We start from the raw sequence: 20,758 nt of genomic DNA, 5'->3' as shown, positions 1-20,758 counted from the left end.
ATGGAGAATGGGCACTGGTGGAGGGATGGGTACTGGATCATTGTAGAACTGAAACCCAAGCACAAAAATTTGTAAGTCTACAACTGTACCGCATGATATTTCACTAATAAAACTTTAAAAAAAAAAGAAGATGCCTCCGGACTCCAGATATTTAAAAATTTTAGAATTCCAGGAAAGGAGCCATGCGACATCTCATACTATTCATAAAAATCAATACAAAATAAAATATTTAGCATCTGCCTACAGGACAGGCTGGGATTGTGGTGGGAAATTTCAAAATAATGGTGGTTGGAAGGTGTAATAATGGTGGGATTGGTGTTGAAATATTGAATGTAAAATTTATTGTGAACAGCTTTATGAAAATATAATTTTAAATGTCAAAATTGTAAAAAAAAGAATAGATAAGTAGAGTTAGAAATTGAAGCATACAGTAAATCATTATGTTCCTTTCCACTAAGAAATTTCCAGCAGAAACATAATTCTCTCACTAAAGTAATAATATTTCCTCCTTTAGGTTGGAGCCATAATACAGAGAGTAGGGAAATTGCCTTGCACACCAACAAGCTGGGTTCAATCCCTAATACCGCATATGGCTATGGTCCCCTGAACCTTTCAAGAAGAGATCTCTGAGCACAGAGCCAGAGTAAGTCCTAGACATACGTGGGCCCCAAAACAAAGCAAAAAGAATATTTCTTCCTCATTCTTTAGGGAGAAGTCTGGTGTAAGTAGTTAGGAAAAAACAGTTCTTAAAAAGAGGAACCATCAAGGTCATTGCTTTATCACATGTGACTACATCGTGCATGTCTGAACGTCATTATATCTATTCCTCCATAAGATGATTATCGTATGTTAAATATGATCAAAATTGTATCCCATCATGCACCTTTCCCTTATTTTACAAGTTCTTGTAAACTTTCAAAACTTGTGTCTTTTTTGTCCTCCTCAAATAATACATTTGATGTATATCAGGAGAGTTTGAGGCTATAGTTACTAAAACAGTTCTTCGTCATGCTTTCTCCAGTGATACACAGATGCCTAAGGTTTACTGTGTCCAAGGGCACACATTAGAAAAGTTGTCAATATGAAGGGAGTATTGAGATCCTTTTTAAAATATTTGGTTTCAAAACTCTCTATCCCTATCTTCAGGTTTAGATGAGATCAATCCATACAATGCTATCTAATTTTATTCTTCAACTTTATGGTAGGAGGCAATGAGATAAATATCGAGATCATCAGGTACCCAAGATGTTCGAATCAGACCACATTTTCATCAGTTGCATATCTCCTGATCCCTGGTTTGAATTTGATCATCTTTGTTTTATTGATCCAACAATAAATATTAGATAGATTGCAACTTTTATGTTTCATTTCATCTTCACATAAAAGATACCCCAATGGCTGTCATTTGATAAGAACTATGTTGGTTTTATTTCTGGCGTTCTTAAAAAAATTGACAATTTGTCAAAAATAATGACTCAGAAATAGTAACAGGTGCTAGAGCAATAGTACATTGGGAGAGCATGTGCCTTACACTTGGCTGCCCGGGTTCAATCCCTGGCATCCTTTATGGCCTCTGAATCCCTGCTAGCAGTAATTTCTGAGCGCAGAGCCAAGAGTAACCCCTGAGCATTGCCCAGTGAGACGCCATCTTTTCCCCCCTCCCCCCCCCAAAAAAAAGCCAAAAAAAAAAAAGAAGAAAAAAAAGGAATCGTAACAAATTCATGCCACAAGAGTGCCAACCTTGTTTCACCTCACCTGGGTTATGAGGCCAGAAAGGTAAAGTGTGAAACAAAGCACTGCAATGTAGCTCTGTTGCAATTTCCTTATTTCAAACACATCTTATGTAACATGTAGCCTAGTGGCTTAATCATGAATGGAGTAAGATGTACCAAGTGTTAGCTCTAGCACATGCTTGTTTTGTCTATTGGATATCTGAATTGGCTGGCTTACTGTGAGTCATTTATTAAATGTATCAGTGGCTTCAGAATTCCACAGAATTGATTGATAGTATTGTGACTTAATATTTTTCTGAAGGTCAAGAGGTTTCACATGGTTTTAAGGTAATAGGCCTTGAATGTCACATCAATATTTTTCTATTATTATATAGTTTCTACTTTGGGAACCACACCTAAAGGTGCTGTGGGGCTTCTCGTAGCTCTGTGCTCAATAATCATTTCTTGCAGTATTCAAGAGACCATATGTGGTGCTGCGGATTCATCTACTGGGGTTCATGGAATGCAAAGAAAGTCACTTAACCACTGTATTATCTTTCCACTCTCCTAAATATTTCTTGACGAAAATATTAGTTAAATGATAAATAAACATGCTTTTAACTAGTAGAACAATTCTCTGTGATCAGAGCCTGCTGCAAAAACTCTTAAATTTGTTGTTTAAAGTTTGTTGTATAAGATAATAGATCACGATCCTCCCGTTATTCATCAATTTGCTCGAGTGCACACAGTAACGTCTCCATCATGAGACTTGTTGTTACTGTGTTTGGCATATCAATACATCATGGGTAGCTTGCCAGGTTTTGCCGTGCGGGAGAGATACCCTCGGTAGCTTGCTGGACTCTCTGAGAGGGCTGGAGGAATCGAACCCGGCTCGGCCGGGCTGGCTGCATGTAAGGCAAGCGCCCTACCACTGTGCTATCACTCCAGCCCCTTAACTAGTACTTTTATTATAATTAAAACCCTATCATTTAGTAAGCACAAGAATTATCACTTCCATCTTACTAACTGAATCTTCAACTAAATTAAATTTCTATTCATAAATGAGTATGGCATAGAGAAGAAAAATATTAATTATACGTTTTCATTAGTTTTACTTTTTAACAAGACAAAACAAGATGATTTACTTGAGCCACAATTGTAATTTAAGACGAAACAGAAAGTTTGAAGGAAAGAATTATCCACCCTCAGAGTCATCCACTATGGTATTATTTTTATAACACTAGCCTGTTAGACTTTAAAAAGTACAATTCTGCTCACATTACCTGGTAGAAGCATATTAACCATAATATTGACACATCCATTCCCACAATTCTAAGAGCATAAGCTTTTAAAAAGCTATCTTTTTAAAGGAGGCTTGATATGTCATCAAACATCACACAACTGACATTCAATTTAACATTTATAAATGAATTAGTAAAATATGGGCACCACAATTGGCCTTCAGAGAGGTGGTTCTTAGAGATATGAGGGAAAACTGAGAAATAATAATCAGTTGATTTGTTACCTAATCTAGATAATCATTAAGAATATAGCACCATTTACTTTCAACCTAGGTATTCTATAAACAGAAATCTAGGTTAATTTCTTTAAGAAGTCTGTTTTCATAGGACTAGGGTTTCAAATATTCCACAGTACTACACTTGGTAAATCCCTACTTATTATAAAAAATTGAACTTCTTGTTTCCACTTTCCAGGTATTTTTGTTTTGATGCTATAATGAAAATATTAACCTCTTTAGTTTGAGGAGGAAAATCCCTCTAGGCTATATTAGTTCTACATTATGTGTGCATGTTAAATAATGATTATCCAAGATACTCCATTTGAATATACCATTGATCAACTGCACCATCACTGGAACAGCAATTATCAGCAATTGTATATAGATGTACTATGTGAATTTGTAGCAGAAAGATATCTAGTTGAGGACTTTGTTTGAGTGATTTCATATTCCTTACAAAATAATAATGTGCTTTTAAAAAGTAACAACTCACATAATCATTTATTTCTAGAGTTACATTTATGTTTCCATTTTCATATGACTTTCATTCATACTCTTAAAGTATACAGACATACATAACTTAAGTAGATTTGTGTTGTAAATTTTTTTTTTACTTTCTATGTTTACTTAGGAATCTAAAATTGAGTACTTTTAGTATATTATTCACTCTTATAGAAGAAAATTGTTCGTCACTGTTTTTCATTTCCTTACACATATTTTTTTTCTTCCTTTTACTCGTAAAACATGTTGGAAAGATTTATTTTTATATAAAAATTTAAGATTAAAAAAATCTTTCTGGTCTTCAAAGTAACTGGAGGAATATAGAAGTTTGAGTTTTAGAAAATGTGTCATAAACTATAATAGTAACAGTAAAATGGTTTCTAAAGAATTACAGTTTTTTAAAAAATGTATTACAAGTACAGATGTTGAAGTCATATCCTGACCAAAGGAGGAAGTGGCAGGTCACTGGACTCAAACTTATCTAATTATATACATCACAGACAGCACATTGCTGACTGTTTTCAGTTGTTTCTGTAACAACTGAAAGTGTGCTTGCTTAGAGTTAGTTGTCTGAATTCAAAATGCTGAAGAGAAAAACATCCAATGTTTCAGAGAAGGAAAAACATCAGAAACCCAAGGTAAGATAATTTCACAAAGTCAAATAAAACTGATCCATTTACTAGACACACACAGACACGGACACACACACGCACCACACACATTTATACACACACCCTTTGTTCATCTTATTTTTAAGTCATTAATCAATTCAGCCAAAGGATTGAATGCCTCTTTGCAAGTATGGGGGTAAATTGTATTGCATGTTTGATGTTAAATAAGTCAACAATGTCTAAGTTTATCATGTATTGCATATTTTGATCATTAATATTTTAACTGAAGTTTGAATTTCATGGAAATCAGTTTTGTGGCTTCTGTCTGACAGGTTAATAAACCTCGTGTGCATTTTACAGACTTTAACGTTTATGTCTGCTTAATAGCCAACAAAATGAATGTATCTATTAAGTGCTTAATTCTTCATAATAAATTTAATTGTTGAAAGGCCATAAATTGGGCTTGTTTGGGCTAAATATATATTTTTTATATTTTTAAACTTAAATATTGTGTCTTGTATTATGAATTATTGTTAAACAGCATTTCAAAAGAGAAGATTGAGTTGATTTAGAAAGTGTGAAACTTCACAATGAAAGAGTTGATAGAATAAGTTGTTCTGTTTGGAATATTAGTCTATTCTTGCCTTAAAAATAGATGCCAGTTAAAAAGTAAGGCCTGAGATAATAAAATTTAGATTGTATTGTAGAACTCTAAAGTTAGCTTCATGTGTAACATAAAAGAAAGTGTTTATGAAATATTGATGCCAGAGTTTCTGACTTATTCATAAATAGCAATGACTGAGTTTAGAGTCCTTTCTAAGGACTGATTTATTATGTAATATTGGTCTTTATTTATTATCTATATTGGTCTCTACCCATTCTGAGAAAAGTAGTTGGGAATTGATTGTAAATTTTGAGTTGTGTGACATTGAACAGTGGTCAATGTCCTAAAACCCTATGTAAGTTACCACAAAACCTCTCTAGAAAATAACTAAAATTAAATGCTTTACAATCTTTGGAAACAAAGAAAAGTGATTTTCAAAATTCTTATGGTACAAAATTCTGGTAAAATATAAACATCCTAGTTTAAAAAAGATAGCATATCATAAATTCTTTCTTTCTAATAAAATTAAAGTTCAAGATAACTTATCCAAAGAGTACAAGAAAGTTTCTAAATTATCTTTTCATTGAGGATTAATTTTATAGAAAACTCATTTGATTACACAACAAATATTTAGCTCACAATTCTATGCTTTATATACATAAAGGATACATCACAAAAGCAAATACGCATTTTGTGATTTTCCCCCAAGTATTTAAAATTTAAGTTAGAGTATATCTTAAGGATTACATTATGTAGTAATTAGTATTTTTTTTATTTCACTCTAATTTCTAATTTCATGACTGGGCCCAATTTTATGTTTCATTGTTATCTTAAAATTGTAACAGCCATGATGGCTTCGACTATTTTAAGTTGTTTTCAACTTGGAATCTGAGAATCAGTTAAATTTACCAGTTACTTGTGATGGTAGAATAAGATTATTTTCTGATCCATAAGGTCTCAAAGGCTGGAGGTATAGCATAGTGGGAAAGGCGTTTGCCTTGTATGCGGCCGACCTGGCCTACCCGGGTTCAATTCCTCTGCCCCTCTCGGAGAGCCTGGCAAGCTACTGAGAGTATTCCGCCCACACGGCAAAGCCTGGCAAGTTCCCTGTGACATATTCGATAAGCCAAAAACAGTAGCAACAAGCCTCACAATGGAGATGTTACTGGTGCCCATTTGAGCATATTGATGAACAACAGGAAGACAGTGCTACAGTGCTTTATTTCACTCAACTATTTTTAAAATGACACACTGTCATCATCATTTCTTAATTTCAGGAACTACTGTAAATTAACGTGGAGACTTGTTCATTTAATTGTTTTCTAATTATATAAGATTACATATGTATTATCTGAAAACAAATTATATCACAGAAAGCGGTCATATTAGAAAATTATTACTAAGTTTTGTTGTGAATGAACTTCCATTTTCTTTAAATTAATAGTTTTGTTCTGTATTAATTTAAAGAGACATATGTGTATATATCTGCGTGTATTTTATACAACCAAATCAACAGTCTTTCCCTTTAATGTGGAAGTGATATTTTCCTAATCATTATAATGATGCCTTAGAAATAACACCACTTTATTTCACATTTATCCTATTGGCTAATTGTGTATTTTTTAGAATAAGAACAGATTCCATAAAAGTTGGAAGAGATTGATGTCATGATGTTCCCTAAAAATAAATGGCTAGTAATTTGAAGAGAGTAAATCCCTTCAGTTTTTTGGGAGGGCATGAAAGAAAAAAAATCAATCTGAAATGTAGCAGATCTCGATACTAATTTAACCACATACTAGACCGTAGTTCAAGGTAACCAAGAAGTGTGCATCTTTTGTGCCATACTCTCAAAATTATTGACTTTTCTTTCTCCTTCCTTCCTTCTTTCCTCCCTTCCTCCCTTCCTTCCTTCCTTCCTTCCTTCCTTCCTTCCTTCCTTCCTTCCTTCCTTCCTTCCTCTCTTCTCTCTCTTTCTTTCTTTCTTTCTTTCTTTCTTTCTTTCTTTCTTTCTTTCCTTCTTTCTTTCGTTCTCTCTTTCTCTTCCTCTTCTTCCTTCACTTCCTTCTTTCCCTTTCTTACAAATGCTAAGGTAGATAAAATGCTAATATTTAAAATGAGAAAAATGTTAAATGTTCATGTTAACTCCCGTGGGTTATATTTTAGATGACTTTATATTGAAATAAAATAACAAATGCATATTTTACTTAACATTATCTCAAATAAAATTTTTGAAAGTATTTATTTCAAGAGGAAATAAATGGAGGAATTTAATATTGGTGATTTAAAATAGATGTTCCCATTATGAGGTTTAAAATACTAATAATTATAAAATGCAGTCATAGATTCTTGAGTTATGTGGCCAAACAATGTTATATTCACAAAACTTATCAATATAAATGTTCATGAAACATATATTAGAATAAAACAGTATTCCAAAACACGTTTGCCACGTTTAATTTTATTATTAATGTATCCTCTTTATTACCCTTTATTACACTGTTTCTCCACTTTTGGTTTAAATTCTTTCCTTCAAATCCCATTACAAAAGGACCAATAAATTTCATATCTATTATGAAATTTAGATTGGTATTCTAAAATGATAGGGGAGGAGACAATAGATATTTGGTATGAGAAATAAGGAAACCTTGAAAAAATACTACAAAAGAAATCACTACGTAACAAACTCCAGAAATTCAATTTGTGTCTCAGAACACTTGATGGTTTGTAGATAAAAATCACATTAACTTTATAATTGTTGCTGAATATTCTAGATAAAGATTAGTCTGTCAAAATAACCTTAACACATATGCAAAGATACTGAACTTCCATTCTGTAATTCTGTTTTTACTTCCTCATTAATAGTGCTAATAATACTGTTTGTTTCCTTCCAGTGTACAAAATATTTAGGATTCATTTGTATTTGACACAGTTTCATGTCACTGTTCTCTGTACATACTTTAAAACACAATATAATAATTTTCCTGTTTTTTTTTTGTTTGTTTTGGGTGACACCTGGCGATGCTCAGGGGTTATTCCTGGCTCTGCACTCAGGAATTACTCCTGTCGGTGCTAAGGGGAAAATATGGGATGCTGGGATTTGAACCTGGATCGGCTGCATACAAGGCAAATGCCCTACCCATTGTACTATCGCTCCAGCCCCTCATCCTGACTATTTTTAAAATATTTTTTCTTAGTTTGCTCTATTAATCACTAGTTCACGACATACCAGTTGCTGTGTTCAGAGTTTTCCTTTAGCCTAAATTTTTTTATAACAAATTTTTGAGAGAATCATTCTTACATGAATTTCTCAGAGAATTTCTACATAGATGAAAATACATAAAAATGATTACCTGAGCAAATATACATAGTTGGATAAAATATAAAACTATGTGACATGAAATGCCATGTGTCAACTTCTAGTGCTTTTGTTCTTTAATTAACATGCTGCCTTAGCAAGCAAAAGGATTGTGGATGTTAGTTATATGCCTGCCTGAATTGCTATCCAAATCTTAAGGAAAACAGGTAAAAACATATCTTTAACTGCCTTTATATGTTAGAAAGGAATTTGGAGTCCCTCCATTTCTGACTAACTGATGAAGAAATTACACCTACAAAAATCTGTTCAAGTGTCCAACAAAGATTCAATATTTACAATTGCAAAACAATCCACTAGTATCATTGTTATTTCAAAAAACAAGGCGTAATATTTAAATAAGTATAACCATGCATATCTCTCCTGTTTCTACCTTGATAAATATTTGTAAAATGAAGTTACTTCTGTCTTGAAGTATGCAGCTTTGTTTGTGTAAATACTCAGTAGTGCATTATTCTTAAAGGAAATCTAAATATATAGAAGATAGTTTGTATGTATATGTGTAAAAGTAATTGTAATTCATTTTTTAAGTTTTACTTTCAACAGTACTCCAGTATATATGTTATGCAAGATTCTTTAGAGACTCCTGTGGCAACACAATAATGGATCTTTGTTCCAGGTCAGGGAATATAGTAGAAACTTCAAAATAGGAAAGGAATATAGACACCACAAATGAAAGTCCGTAAATGTAATTAGAGCAAGTTGGCCTTTGGTTAGCTGGGATTAATGATCTGTGTTAATAAATTTTAACTTAGGTTTCTCTTTGAGTAAAATGATTCAAATCCCACTGTTATCTTAAAGGGAAGCACTGGAATAATGGAGTTCTGAAAATAGCTTTTTTTCCCTTTTTTTTTTTTTACCATTTTTTAAAATCTAAAGTGCATACTAAATGAGACACCATTAGTGTCACAGATGCTAATTTTCACTAGCAATGACTGAAGTGGCATTCTTTCCCATTTGCATTTGATCCTAGCAATGATGAGAGGTGATGAGTTGATTATGAGCTGTTTTCACTGCACTGCCCGCTGTGCAAATTTATGCTCCTAGACAAGGATGACACATAGTTGTGGCATTAAAGAGTTTTCTTCATTGCTTTTTCTATCAAGACTGTTAAGATATATTTTAACTCTTATTTAACCAGGTATAAGTAAAGAAAAGACGTGCATACATGTACCAATATTTACATTAGGCACTCACACACAGGTTTTACTTTATTATTTTGTTAAACTTCTGAAGATATCTATGATAAGCATATAATCATGACCACTCCTCCTCTCTAATCCTTTTAAAGGAAATAAAAACAGTCCTGTATATAAGAAATATTTTGACCAAAGTACTATTTTTTAAAGAAAGGATTTAAACTGTAGAGACAAGATTTCTTCCCAACCTATTGCTTCCTGTACCCCCATCAACACCACCTATTACTTTTTCTACCTCTTCATCTATACTATAATTTCCAAGATTTTAATTTAGAAGAATTCAGTTGAATATTTTGGTGTTTCAAAATGGTCCCAGATAAGATATAATTTAAAAAGTACACAATATTTAGTTTGTATTTGGGTCAGATTTTGTTTTCCAAGAAATATTTAAACCATTATAATGAAAACATTGAACCAAATCAAACAGGTCAAGAGAAAAAAACAGAGGTAATCTGAAAATACATCACAAAGATCATCCAGGTTAAGTTGAATTGGTATTTAATATGGTTTTATATACTAACAGCATTGGCAACATCAGAGTTGTTAGGCCTACCAAATTAGAATTTACATTATAACAAGATACTCAAGAGTTCTGTGAGCAGTTTAAAGTTGGGAAATTGTGTGTCACAGATTTTCAAACTAGGGTGCACATGTGAATCAATGAAAAACTAAGAAACACTAGTAACTGACAACTCTCTTTAAATGTTTAATGTATTTAATATAGGATTGTGGTTGAAGATTCAATCATTTTTAAGTTTTCACAATCTGAAAACAATCTTTCTACTTAAAATTTCAAAATAAGTTAATAAACCAGTCCATTTATCTACCTATTATTCTTACAATGCCACCCTCTTCCCCTGAATGAATGAATGAATGCTAACTAACATTCATTCGTTGCATGCTAAGACACAGCCATGAATAAGAGAAAGATTCCTGCTCTCAGAAGAATTATATATAGTGGGAATGACAGATAATGAGTGAGATGAGTAATTTAAATATTCAGTATGGTAGGTAATGATGCTTTAAAAGAAAAAAAGAAAGAAAAGGAGAGGGAGTAAAATGAACTAGGGAAGTCTTGATGAAAATAGGAAAATTTTTAAAGGACCTAAAGGAAATTAAGGAGTTTTCTTGAGGAACCATGGAACAGAACACACATATGGAGAAGAGAAATCTCAAAGACCTGAGTAATAGAGGACCTTCTGGTCACTGTCAAGAATTTAGGCTATTCTTAAAAGATTTTGAGGAGAGAAGATGCTTGTAGACTAGTGGGTTCATTCTCTCTTTTAAGTTACTTATACACAAAGGAGTGAGGAAAAAAGTACAAATGAAACCAGTTGGGTGGCTATTAGAAAGACAAGGCAGGAGTCTGTGGTAGCTCAGAAGTGGAGTAGCATAGTAGACATTGAAAAGATGCAAAATTAGGTTTCTCTTTGTGCATTGTGTATACACCTGTGTAGGGACAGGAAACTGAAACTTGTCCACTAATGAAAGTAATTAGGAAGCATGTATTGTTCTTGTTTCCAAGTAGTACCTACTTTGCAAGGCAAATTCTTGGCTTTTTGTTTGCTTGTTTTTGTTTTGTTTTCTGGGAAACAGAACTGAAGGTTCCCAGGAACTACTTTCTACTGGGTGCTTAGGAGTTACCCCAGATGGTGCTTGGCATTTCAAGGATTAAACTGGGGTTGGCTACATGCAAAACAAGCATCTTATCCCCTGTACTTCCTTTCTGCCCCCCCCACCCCAAGAAATGTACTCATTCCTCTGTGCACACGCACGAAATAACCATCCCCAAGTTGCATGCAACTTAAAAAATATATATTCTACTTTGGGGCTGGAGTGATAGCACAGCGAGGAGAGTGTTTGCCTTGCACGCGGCCGACCCTGGTTCAATTCCCAGCATCCCACATGGTTCCCTGAGCACTACCAGGAGTAATTCCTGAGTATAGAGCCAGGAGTAAACCCTGAGCATCACCGGGTGTTACCCAAAAAGGAAAAAAAGATATATATATATATATATATATATATATATATATATATAATTTTTCTGGGTTGAGCGATAGCACAGCGAAGGGGTGTAGGGGTGTTTGCCTTGTGTGCAGTCAGCCCAGCCAAACCGGGTTCAATTCCTCCACCCCTCTCGAGAGCCCGGCAAGCTACCGAGAGTATCTCGCCTGCACAGCAAAGCCTGGCAAGCTACACGTGATGTATTCAATATGCCAAACACAGTAACAAAAATTCTCACGATGGAGATGTTACTGGGCCTGCTCGAGTAAATTGATGAACAATGGAAGGACCGTGACCATGATATATATTCTACTTTAGAATATATATGATGAGCAAAAGTGTGACAGTCTTTTGGATTGAACTTTAATTTCTAGGACATCTCAATTAAGAAGAACTTAATAAATAAGTTGATGATTTTAGTATACTTAATTGATTAAAACAGTTTGCAGTCTTCAAAATGTTCTATTTTACATAATATGAATCTGTAATAATGTATTGAAAGCAAGTTGTGAAAAAGGTTTACGGTCAAATAAACGGGATTTATTTGAAAAAAAGTCCAAATAATATGCAAAAAGCTTAAAAGACAAATGGCTAAGACAAACAGTAAGAGCAGCTTTCTTTTTTTTTAAGAAAAAAGATATTTCATTGGCATAATATAGTTTTACCTTCACTACCAATGCATTGCATTTGTTAAAAATCAATTTAATGATACACTTATTTCTTTAATCTTCCCTTGCTTTTCACTGAAGATAAATGGCTTCAATATCCTTGAAGTTTGTGTGTGCATTGGGGTGTGTGTGTGTGTGTGTGTGTGTGTGTTATGCATGTGTGATTTTTTTTAAATAATGAAATTAAATCCATACTCTATATATCTAAGTTTCAAAATTTAGCATTACCAAACTGATTAATTTCTCTTTCTTTGTTGCATTAAGTAGTTAGGTGAACTTTTAGAAACAAGACATTCATAATTTCTTAGTAGAGAACAAAAATGTCTTCCATTAAGAAATGATTAATAAGAATAGAAGAGGGTTTTAAGCTGTCTTTGGTGGTAGACAAAGTGACTCTTCTATAGATGGAAAGAACCATTTGTCAATAGAGCTGGCGATGTTCTCTTTTTTCTTTCAGATGAAGAATTTAGGAAGTTTTCCCCTAGTCTGGATGTTTTGGTTTTCTAGGGCTTCCATAACACGATACCTTGGGTGATCTAACTTAAAGAACCTAACTTTGTTTTCTCTCACAGAACTTGGGGTTAGAATCTAAAGATCAAAGTTCTGACAGAGTTGGTTTCCTCTGAAGAGCAAAAGGAAGTTATCTACTGTTCTAGTGTTTTCTAACCCATATCTATTTTTTACAGGACCCTCACTTCACTCCCTCACAAAAATGTCATTCAGTTAGCCCAAGGCAGTTTATCAGAAGGCATCCTTACAGAGCAGTAGGGACCATGGACCTAAGTTCTAAGATAACCAGGGTTTGAAGTTCTATTTTGGCAGTTTTTCATCATTGAACATTTTACTAATCTCCTTCTGAGTTTTTGTGTAGTAATCTGAAAAAAAAAAAAAGAATATGTTGAAGCAAGACACATAGGACTTATATAAGAATTCAGTCAGTCAGGGGCAGGAGTGATAGTACGGCAGTTGCTGTACCATGGGTAGGATGTGCTCTGCACACAGACAACCTAGGTTGGATCCCCAGCATCCATACAGTCCCCCGTGCACCACCAGGTGTGATTACTGAGTGAAGAGCAAGGAGTAACCCCTGAAAATTGCTGGTTGTGGCCCAAAAACCAAAAAAGGAAAAAAAGAAAAAAAATTCAATCACCATATAAATTTCCTGACACATAGTATGAGATCAATTACTATTCCCCACTTTTCTATTTCCATAATTGTTGTTGAACACCATGGTCTATTTCAATATATTTATCTAAGTCCTATCCACCACTAAGGAGTCATGTATCTTATAAGATTTGTATTGCTAAAATTTTGGATGGCAAACAGGGAACTTAATCTCTCTGGCTTTCAAATTCTATGTTTTTTTCTGTAATACCTTGACTACAACCAAAAACATTTATAAAATAGCACATAGTCATGATTTTTCAATATGAGTGTGGAATGACTAATGGATAATATTACTCATCCGAAGATGAAATTGACTGTAGGTCACAGTTTGTAAGTGGGTCACTGATAAAGATCTTGGCAACATCCCCCCAAAATAATGCATCCATTCTTAGAACCATGAAGTGAATTAAACAAATATTCAAAAATTGTAATCTGAATAAAAAATATTGAAAGGTGATTGCTTTTCAAGAAGCCTAGTTCGGAATGAAAGAGTAGAAAATACAATTTAATCCAAAGAATCTACTTGGCTACACAGACTTGTTCACTCAGGTGACACATGAACTTCAGGTTACTTAGAGTTTCATATCTTGTGTCCTTGATCACAGCTAATTCACTTTGCTGTGACTTAAATTGTACTAACCAAACTTCCAGCAATTATCTGTGCGCTGTGAAGTGTTCCTCTAGAGCAGACTTCTTTTTAATCAGTTAACTTGAATATGCTTTTTTCTTGACAGTTGAATTTCTCGTACCTTATCAGTGTTAGGTATTGTCACTTTGCTATCTTAACAGTTTAGTTTATGGGTCAGTCCCCTTGAGGTTATTTCTATAATCTTGACAAGTATAAGTTCCTGTACCTGTCAAGGTGAGGAACTGACACTGGGAATAAAAACCTGGCAAGGAACTGGCCTCCTGGAAAGACTAATTTCCTTTTACCAACTCACTCCATACATGTATCTGCATACACATATGAGACATACATGAAAGAATAATGAAATATACTCTATTACATATTATTTCAGTAATTTTAATTCACAGCTCAAGATTTAATCTACTTTGAAAATGTATAAATTTACTTCTCAAATTACATTTATAATGTATAATAATATGTTATTAGTCTGATTGTTTTTTCTTAATATTTCATGATTATAGCAAATAAATTAAAATATTTAATTATTAAAATTTAAATTAGGGAAATATGTAATTCATTTTATTGAATATATGAATTTTTATATGAATATATATTTTTACAGTGTTATCTATTGTGCCATTATCTTTTTCACATTAGGATATCTATACAATTCAAATTACTTTAAAATTATAAATATCCACATAATATTACAAATTTTAGAGTATCCATTGCCAATGAAATAACGGTTGATTCTTTAAATAAAAGTCTTTCAACAAAAAACAGTTTACAATTCTCAGACATGGTATTGTAGACTTAGGAATGATCATAAACTAAGTTTACTTCTACCACAACCCTTCCTGAAATACTACTAAATCATCCTTCATTAGACTCAAATATTCATATAATCAAGTCCAAATTTTCAGAAAGGAAAATATACTGACAACGAGAAGTTATAGCACCCAAATATCTCTTCCAAGAATCCCTGCATGAACTAACTACTATTTCTTCCCATTCATTCTTTCCCTGTTTGGGATTACAAACTGTATATTTGCCCCACATAAACATGTCTGTTCTTAAAAAAAAATAATCATTTAAATTCCTAAGCATAATGCTAGTGGTTGCTGCCCGAGATGGGAATGTTTATAAGCTTTATGATATTAACTGCAGCACTCAACCTCAGGTGGCATAAAGCATGCAAAAAAGAACTTTCTGTCAGTTTTATTATTTCTAAAAAGGTTCCCCTTGAAGCAGAAGAGTGACCTTGCTCTGCTGAGCTGACATATGCCACTGGATTAATGGTCGGGCTCTGCTGGAGAGAAGCTCACGGAAACATTACAACTCCAGAAGCTGGGCTGGCGGTGACCATTAATCAGGGGGACCAAAATCATGCATCAAAAGCACTCATTTAAAAGTAGTAAAAATGACTTAAAAAAACTTCTTGAGAATTAGCTTATTGTTTGTCATTACTTGTGTTCAAGGAGATCACTGCATGACTAAAATATCCCTGGGGCGAGGGAAGACTTTAGAAGGGTTATTATGTACCCAGAGGTCAGTGAATATGGAGGATGCTTAAGACTTATGGAAGTAACTGGGAATTTTTCTCTCAAAGAGTTTGATGGTAAAGTTTTAAAAATAAATTCAAGTTTCCCAACTTAATTCTCACATTTTTATTTAACCCATAATCTCAAAGCAACAGACACTGAATGTGTGCCTCTTTTGTGGTGATTTTATTTGAAAAATTGTAAAATAGAGTTTACAAACATTGGATTGGCAAAATTGGTATAAAATTCAGGAGCCTAAAGTTTGAGGCAAAAATATTCGACATTAAATATTTTAATGTATTTTTTATGGGCTTTAAAGTACTAAACATTCTTCCATCATTCTTCCATAATTCCATGATATAATAAGAATGGTAAATTCAGAAAATATACTACCTTTCTCATTCCTCTCTCATCATTTTCTTTATTTTACATGCTATCTTCTCTAACCTTGGTGGACATCATTAATGATCTCTTTAGCCTGAACATGGCTTTAGAACACTTCTCATTATTATTTTCCTTGATTTTATTTTATTTTTTGCTTTGTTTCTTTTTGGTTTTGCTTTGTCTTGTTTTGGGGCCATATCTGGCAGTGCTCAGGATTTACTCCTGGCTTACTTAGTTCAGGGATCACTTGTAGCAGTGCTGAGGGGATATGGAGTGCTGGAGATTGAATCTAATCATCTGTGTTTAAGGTAAGCACACTATCCCCTGTACTATTGCTCCAACTCCTCTCGATTTTTTTAAATTATCTGTGCCTGTAAAAGAATTGAAAAAATGTCTGGTTGGTAAAGGTTTAGAACAGTAGGTCATCTAGACACTAGAAAATAAAAAGAATTTTTTCTTCTCACTTATAGACCGAATGCACCACTCTTTTTCTAATGATCAGAATTATTATACCCATAAGAAACAATCTTTTTTCTTTCCCTTAGAGAGTAGGAGATAATTGCACTATACATTTGTCACACAATTGCTCCTTTTAATGTACAGTCTGTGGTCTAATACCATTTCTGTTATTTTCTCATAATTTTAGCAATTGTCATCTTGGGATTTGACAATTTCTCAGAAGTCCATAAGTTAACTACAGAATTTCTTAGAGTAATAATTTTTGAAGCTAGATAAGAATATTTACATTCGACTGGAGAATAGTACAGCTAGTAGGACACTTGCCTTGCATGTGACTGACCTTGGTGTGATCCCCAGCAATACAAAATGTTTCTAACCCCCTCCAGTAGTGATCCCAGACACAAAAGTAAGCCCTGATCAGAGCCAGTTGTGTCACCTCCTCCACACACATAAATAAAAGAAGATTCAAATTGTACGAAATTCAGTCACTTCCAAATATCTGTGAACATTCTAATGCATGTTTCTTTAGCCTTGCTATAAGTCAGATAGGTATAGACATATACACACAAAGTGCTTCCAATATACTAATTAGTATAAGTATTTATAAGTGAATTAACATAAATTTCTAAGCTGACCTCTATTATGCACTGCTATTTTTATATAAATATGCTTTAGGAAAAACTTCTATATTTGTGTAACATTGATATTGAATTTCTTTCCTTAATAAGACAAAAGAATGTAAATTTCTCCAGGATACATCCTTGACTTATTCAGACTGACAGTCTGATGTCGTTCATACAATTTAACCATAGATATCACTTCACTCAGTGTATTTACACTGACTTGCAGATTGTGAAATCTATAGTATTTAATTAAAATTAAGCAAGCTATTTACTGTGGTCATAATATTATTAAGCTGCAGTTTGTTTTTGAGTAAATGTGAAACATGTGGATTTTTGATATCTAATTTGAAAAGTGAAATGGGGTATGTCATCTGCTCTGGTTTTCCCTGAATCTCATGACTGGAGAATTTTTATTACAGTAGCTGCAGTGCTTAAGAGAAAAAAGCAATAGTGTTCTCACATAGTTAATAATACCAAGACAGCTCCCACCCTTGAAGAATAAACTCAATTTGGTTAGGTGAAAGAAGAAAGGACCATGAGTGTGTCCATATTGACCAGCAAGAAACATCAGGATTTTCACTTAATCAGATTGATAGCACTATTGGATATGAGCAATCCTGAATGTGCACTATGCTGAGTGTGGGTTTAAGTTTGTTCACTAGGGAAGAATTACCTGCATTCTCTGAACTTCAATTCTCTTCATCCGTAATCTGAAGAATTAAATACCTCAATCAAGCCAGGGAAGATTGTGTTTGTGATTTAAGTGTAGATGAACTGGCATAGGGCAAACTCTCAGTAGCCTTCAGAATGATGTGAAAGCAAGATTTACATTTTGAGAATAAAGATGAAGTTACATGACCTGGCATGATAGAAATTCAGCTCTGGCGGGGTGATGTTTCATGATTAAATGAGAAAGAATTTGAGAATTGAGAAATAAAAAATTATTGCTGTGGTTCAGGAATAGGATGGTAAGCACATAATTGAGTAGCTGTTATGAAAATAAATGCCTATAGCAATATTTGGAGAAATAATTGAGCAGATGTAGAGGCTGGAAGAGTGCATGTATGGTACACTGGCATTATGTGTCCAAACTTCTCCCAAAGACAGTGAACAGGTACAGGCTACAAATAAAGCATGTAAAAAAATAAGAAAATAGTTTTCTTAGGACAACAGGACATAAACAGAGAGAATCGCTTGTTATCACATCTACCTTCCACCCAGAAGGAATCCAGAGAGCCACTTAGGGCTAGAACAGTATAAAATTGGGCTCCTTGGCAATATTCTTGAAGATTTCAAGGAAGCAGTAGTCTAATTAAAGAATTCCAGGACAATCAGAGTGGACTCAATATGTTTGTTCAGTGGTTATGTCCACTGTAACTATAAAAATGAGAGTGAGTGAGTGAGTCAAATAGGAAGTTTGAAATAGAGAAAACAAAAAAAAAACATGGCAGTTGAAGGTCATCTGATCATGGTCACAATTTTTAAAAAGCAAACTTCTATTTCAGTTTATTCTGTAGAATTTTACAAGAATCAGTGATATCAAGTGGCTGAATATTTGCCATACTATATTTTATTCCTCCTCCCAGAAAGTTAAGACACATCAGTGTTAAGTCTTATTTGATGACTCTCTTTCAACTAGAATATAATCTTCAGATCTTCAAAGTGCACTGTAACGTAAGTCTCAGGGTGCAGGTTAAATCAGGAGATCTGGTATTTTGTCGTATCACGCAGATGTAAAATTGAGAATTTTAAGCAGTTGATAATCTATTCCTCATAAGATTTGTTTTTGTTACATTAAATAGGCTGATGTGAATAACCACTTCTCCAAGTTATGGATCATTCTGTATTTTTTTTTCATTTTTAGCTTCTTTCCTTTCGGTACTTTTCTTTGAGTCTTTTTCAATTTTAGCAGAAGACATTTTCTGAAAGAAAGGTTTAACATGGAAATTCTGACACAACTTTAATGCACCATAGTGGAGTCAGAATCTTCACTTCCTTTAGATTTTTTTGGTAGTTGATTGAAAAGTTACTGAATCTGAGAGATCAAGTAGGATATATTGTGCTCTAACAGTCTAGATGTACTTAGAGCATTCATATCTGAATATTTGGGTGGCTTATCCAAAGTTAAAGTTGTTAGTGTTGAAAACAATATTACACTGATATGATTGTGTTTAGCCTTCATTCCCCACAAATCCCACACAATGGTCTTCCACTGGCACCGCGTGATAGTTTAATTACTTAACACTGAGGCAATCCTAACAGATTATTTTAAGTGAGCTGAATTTGTTTCACACTTTTCAACGTATCTCAGCACCTGAGTTAGTTAGAAAAAGTAAATCCTCGAATGCCTTTGGATAAAAGCTTATTAAAATGTAGTATACAATTATTATAGAATATTCCTACCGAAACTATGCTGAAAGAAAATTTTGATCACCAAGAACCTATTACAACACTTTCTCTGCAATATTTAGAAAATGTGAAAATTCATTTGGAAGAGTGTGTAATGTTTGATTTGCCAGTATATTTCAAAATACTGTGGATGTCTGACTCACATATGCAAATTTTTTCTTTGAAATAGACTGTGAAACTTTTCCACCAGTGCCTTACCCAAATATTTAGTCATTACGGAAGTGAGGTTATTTTTGAAGATCCCAAATGCTAGTGATTGGTTTTAAAAAAATTGAAAATAAAGGTCAAGTTCTTTAGATTTTGATCAAAATTATGATTATATTTTCAAAACAAGACCATGAAATCGCCATCATAATAAGAAATTTAAGCTATTCTTTATTTTAGGAAACCTATGAAGTTATATTCTTTCTATCAAGATACTTTTCCACTTTTCCTTCATTCCCAGAGAGCTGTTTTCTCTGGGAATAAAAAATAAATAAAACAAGCATATACAATCTTTGAAACGCAATGACATAGTAGAAAGTACGTCATGGGGAAAAAAATCTTTTAAGAAGAAAATTGTTTTGCAAGTTTTTATTCCCATAACAGTTTCTTCAAACACAGAGCTAGATGATTTCTACCTAAAATGACAAAATTAGAGAAAAAAGATGACTTACACAAAAAGAACTCAGGTTCTTTTATATTATTTATTGCGGTGTGCGGGGGCACACAAAAATACATTCAAACACCCCAAGTGACACTTGCTTAGTCCTGTTTTTATGAAACCTAATAGATTATTTAGAAGAAGATAATTTGTACCATATAAATGCATATAATCTTATCTTCAAAAGACAATTCAATAGGGATTGGAGAGATAGAATAGAAGTTAGGGCCCTTGCGTTGCACTCAGCTGACCTGGCTTTGATCCCCAGAATCTCATTCGGTACCTTGAGCCCTTGAGGAGAGATTCCTTAGTGCAAAGCCTGGAATAACCCCTGAGCACTGTTGGGTGTGGTCCAAATACCAAAACCAAAACAAAACAAAAGATGATCTTACAATATACACATCCATTTAAGTTCATCATATTACAATGAATTTAGAGAGTAAAATTTTGTTTCTCCTTAAGTGTATACTTGTAAATAATGATTACCCAAGCAAATTTAGTTATAAAATGGTATTACTTAGTTCCTTAGAAAGCTGTATAACTACTAACTCTTTAATTTAAAAAATTAACTCTTATTTTAAAAAGAATTTTTAAGTGCTGTTTTAGCAAAATTGAGAGGAAGTTTTTGGATATGTTCATGCTTTCACACATTAACACTTTGCAAGTTGTTTTTAGCTGTTACACAGATATGTTGGCTTTTTGGGTCACACCAA

General features: G+C 33.4%; 1 protein-coding gene across 1 annotated transcript in view; it reads left to right on the top strand.

Annotated features, from left to right (window-relative positions):
* Positions 1-4,307: 4,307 nt before the first annotated feature.
* The window catches only part of SAMSN1 (SAM domain, SH3 domain and nuclear localization signals 1), a 52,347-nt gene continuing 35,896 nt past the window's right edge, over positions 4,308-20,758 (top strand). Inside the window, exon 1 of the mRNA XM_056135469.1 lies at positions 4,308-4,370. Coding sequence (XP_055991444.1) covers positions 4,314-4,370 — 57 coding nt within the window. The 5' untranslated portion in view covers positions 4,308-4,313. The remainder of the gene's footprint in view (positions 4,371-20,758) is intronic.

The sequence above is a fragment of the Sorex fumeus genome, unplaced genomic scaffold (genome assembly GCF_029834395.1).
Source record: "Sorex fumeus unplaced genomic scaffold, SorFum_2.1 ptg000115l, whole genome shotgun sequence".
Taxonomy (NCBI): domain Eukaryota; kingdom Metazoa; phylum Chordata; class Mammalia; order Eulipotyphla; family Soricidae; genus Sorex; species Sorex fumeus.
This window is presented reverse-complemented; position numbering and strand designations above follow the sequence as displayed.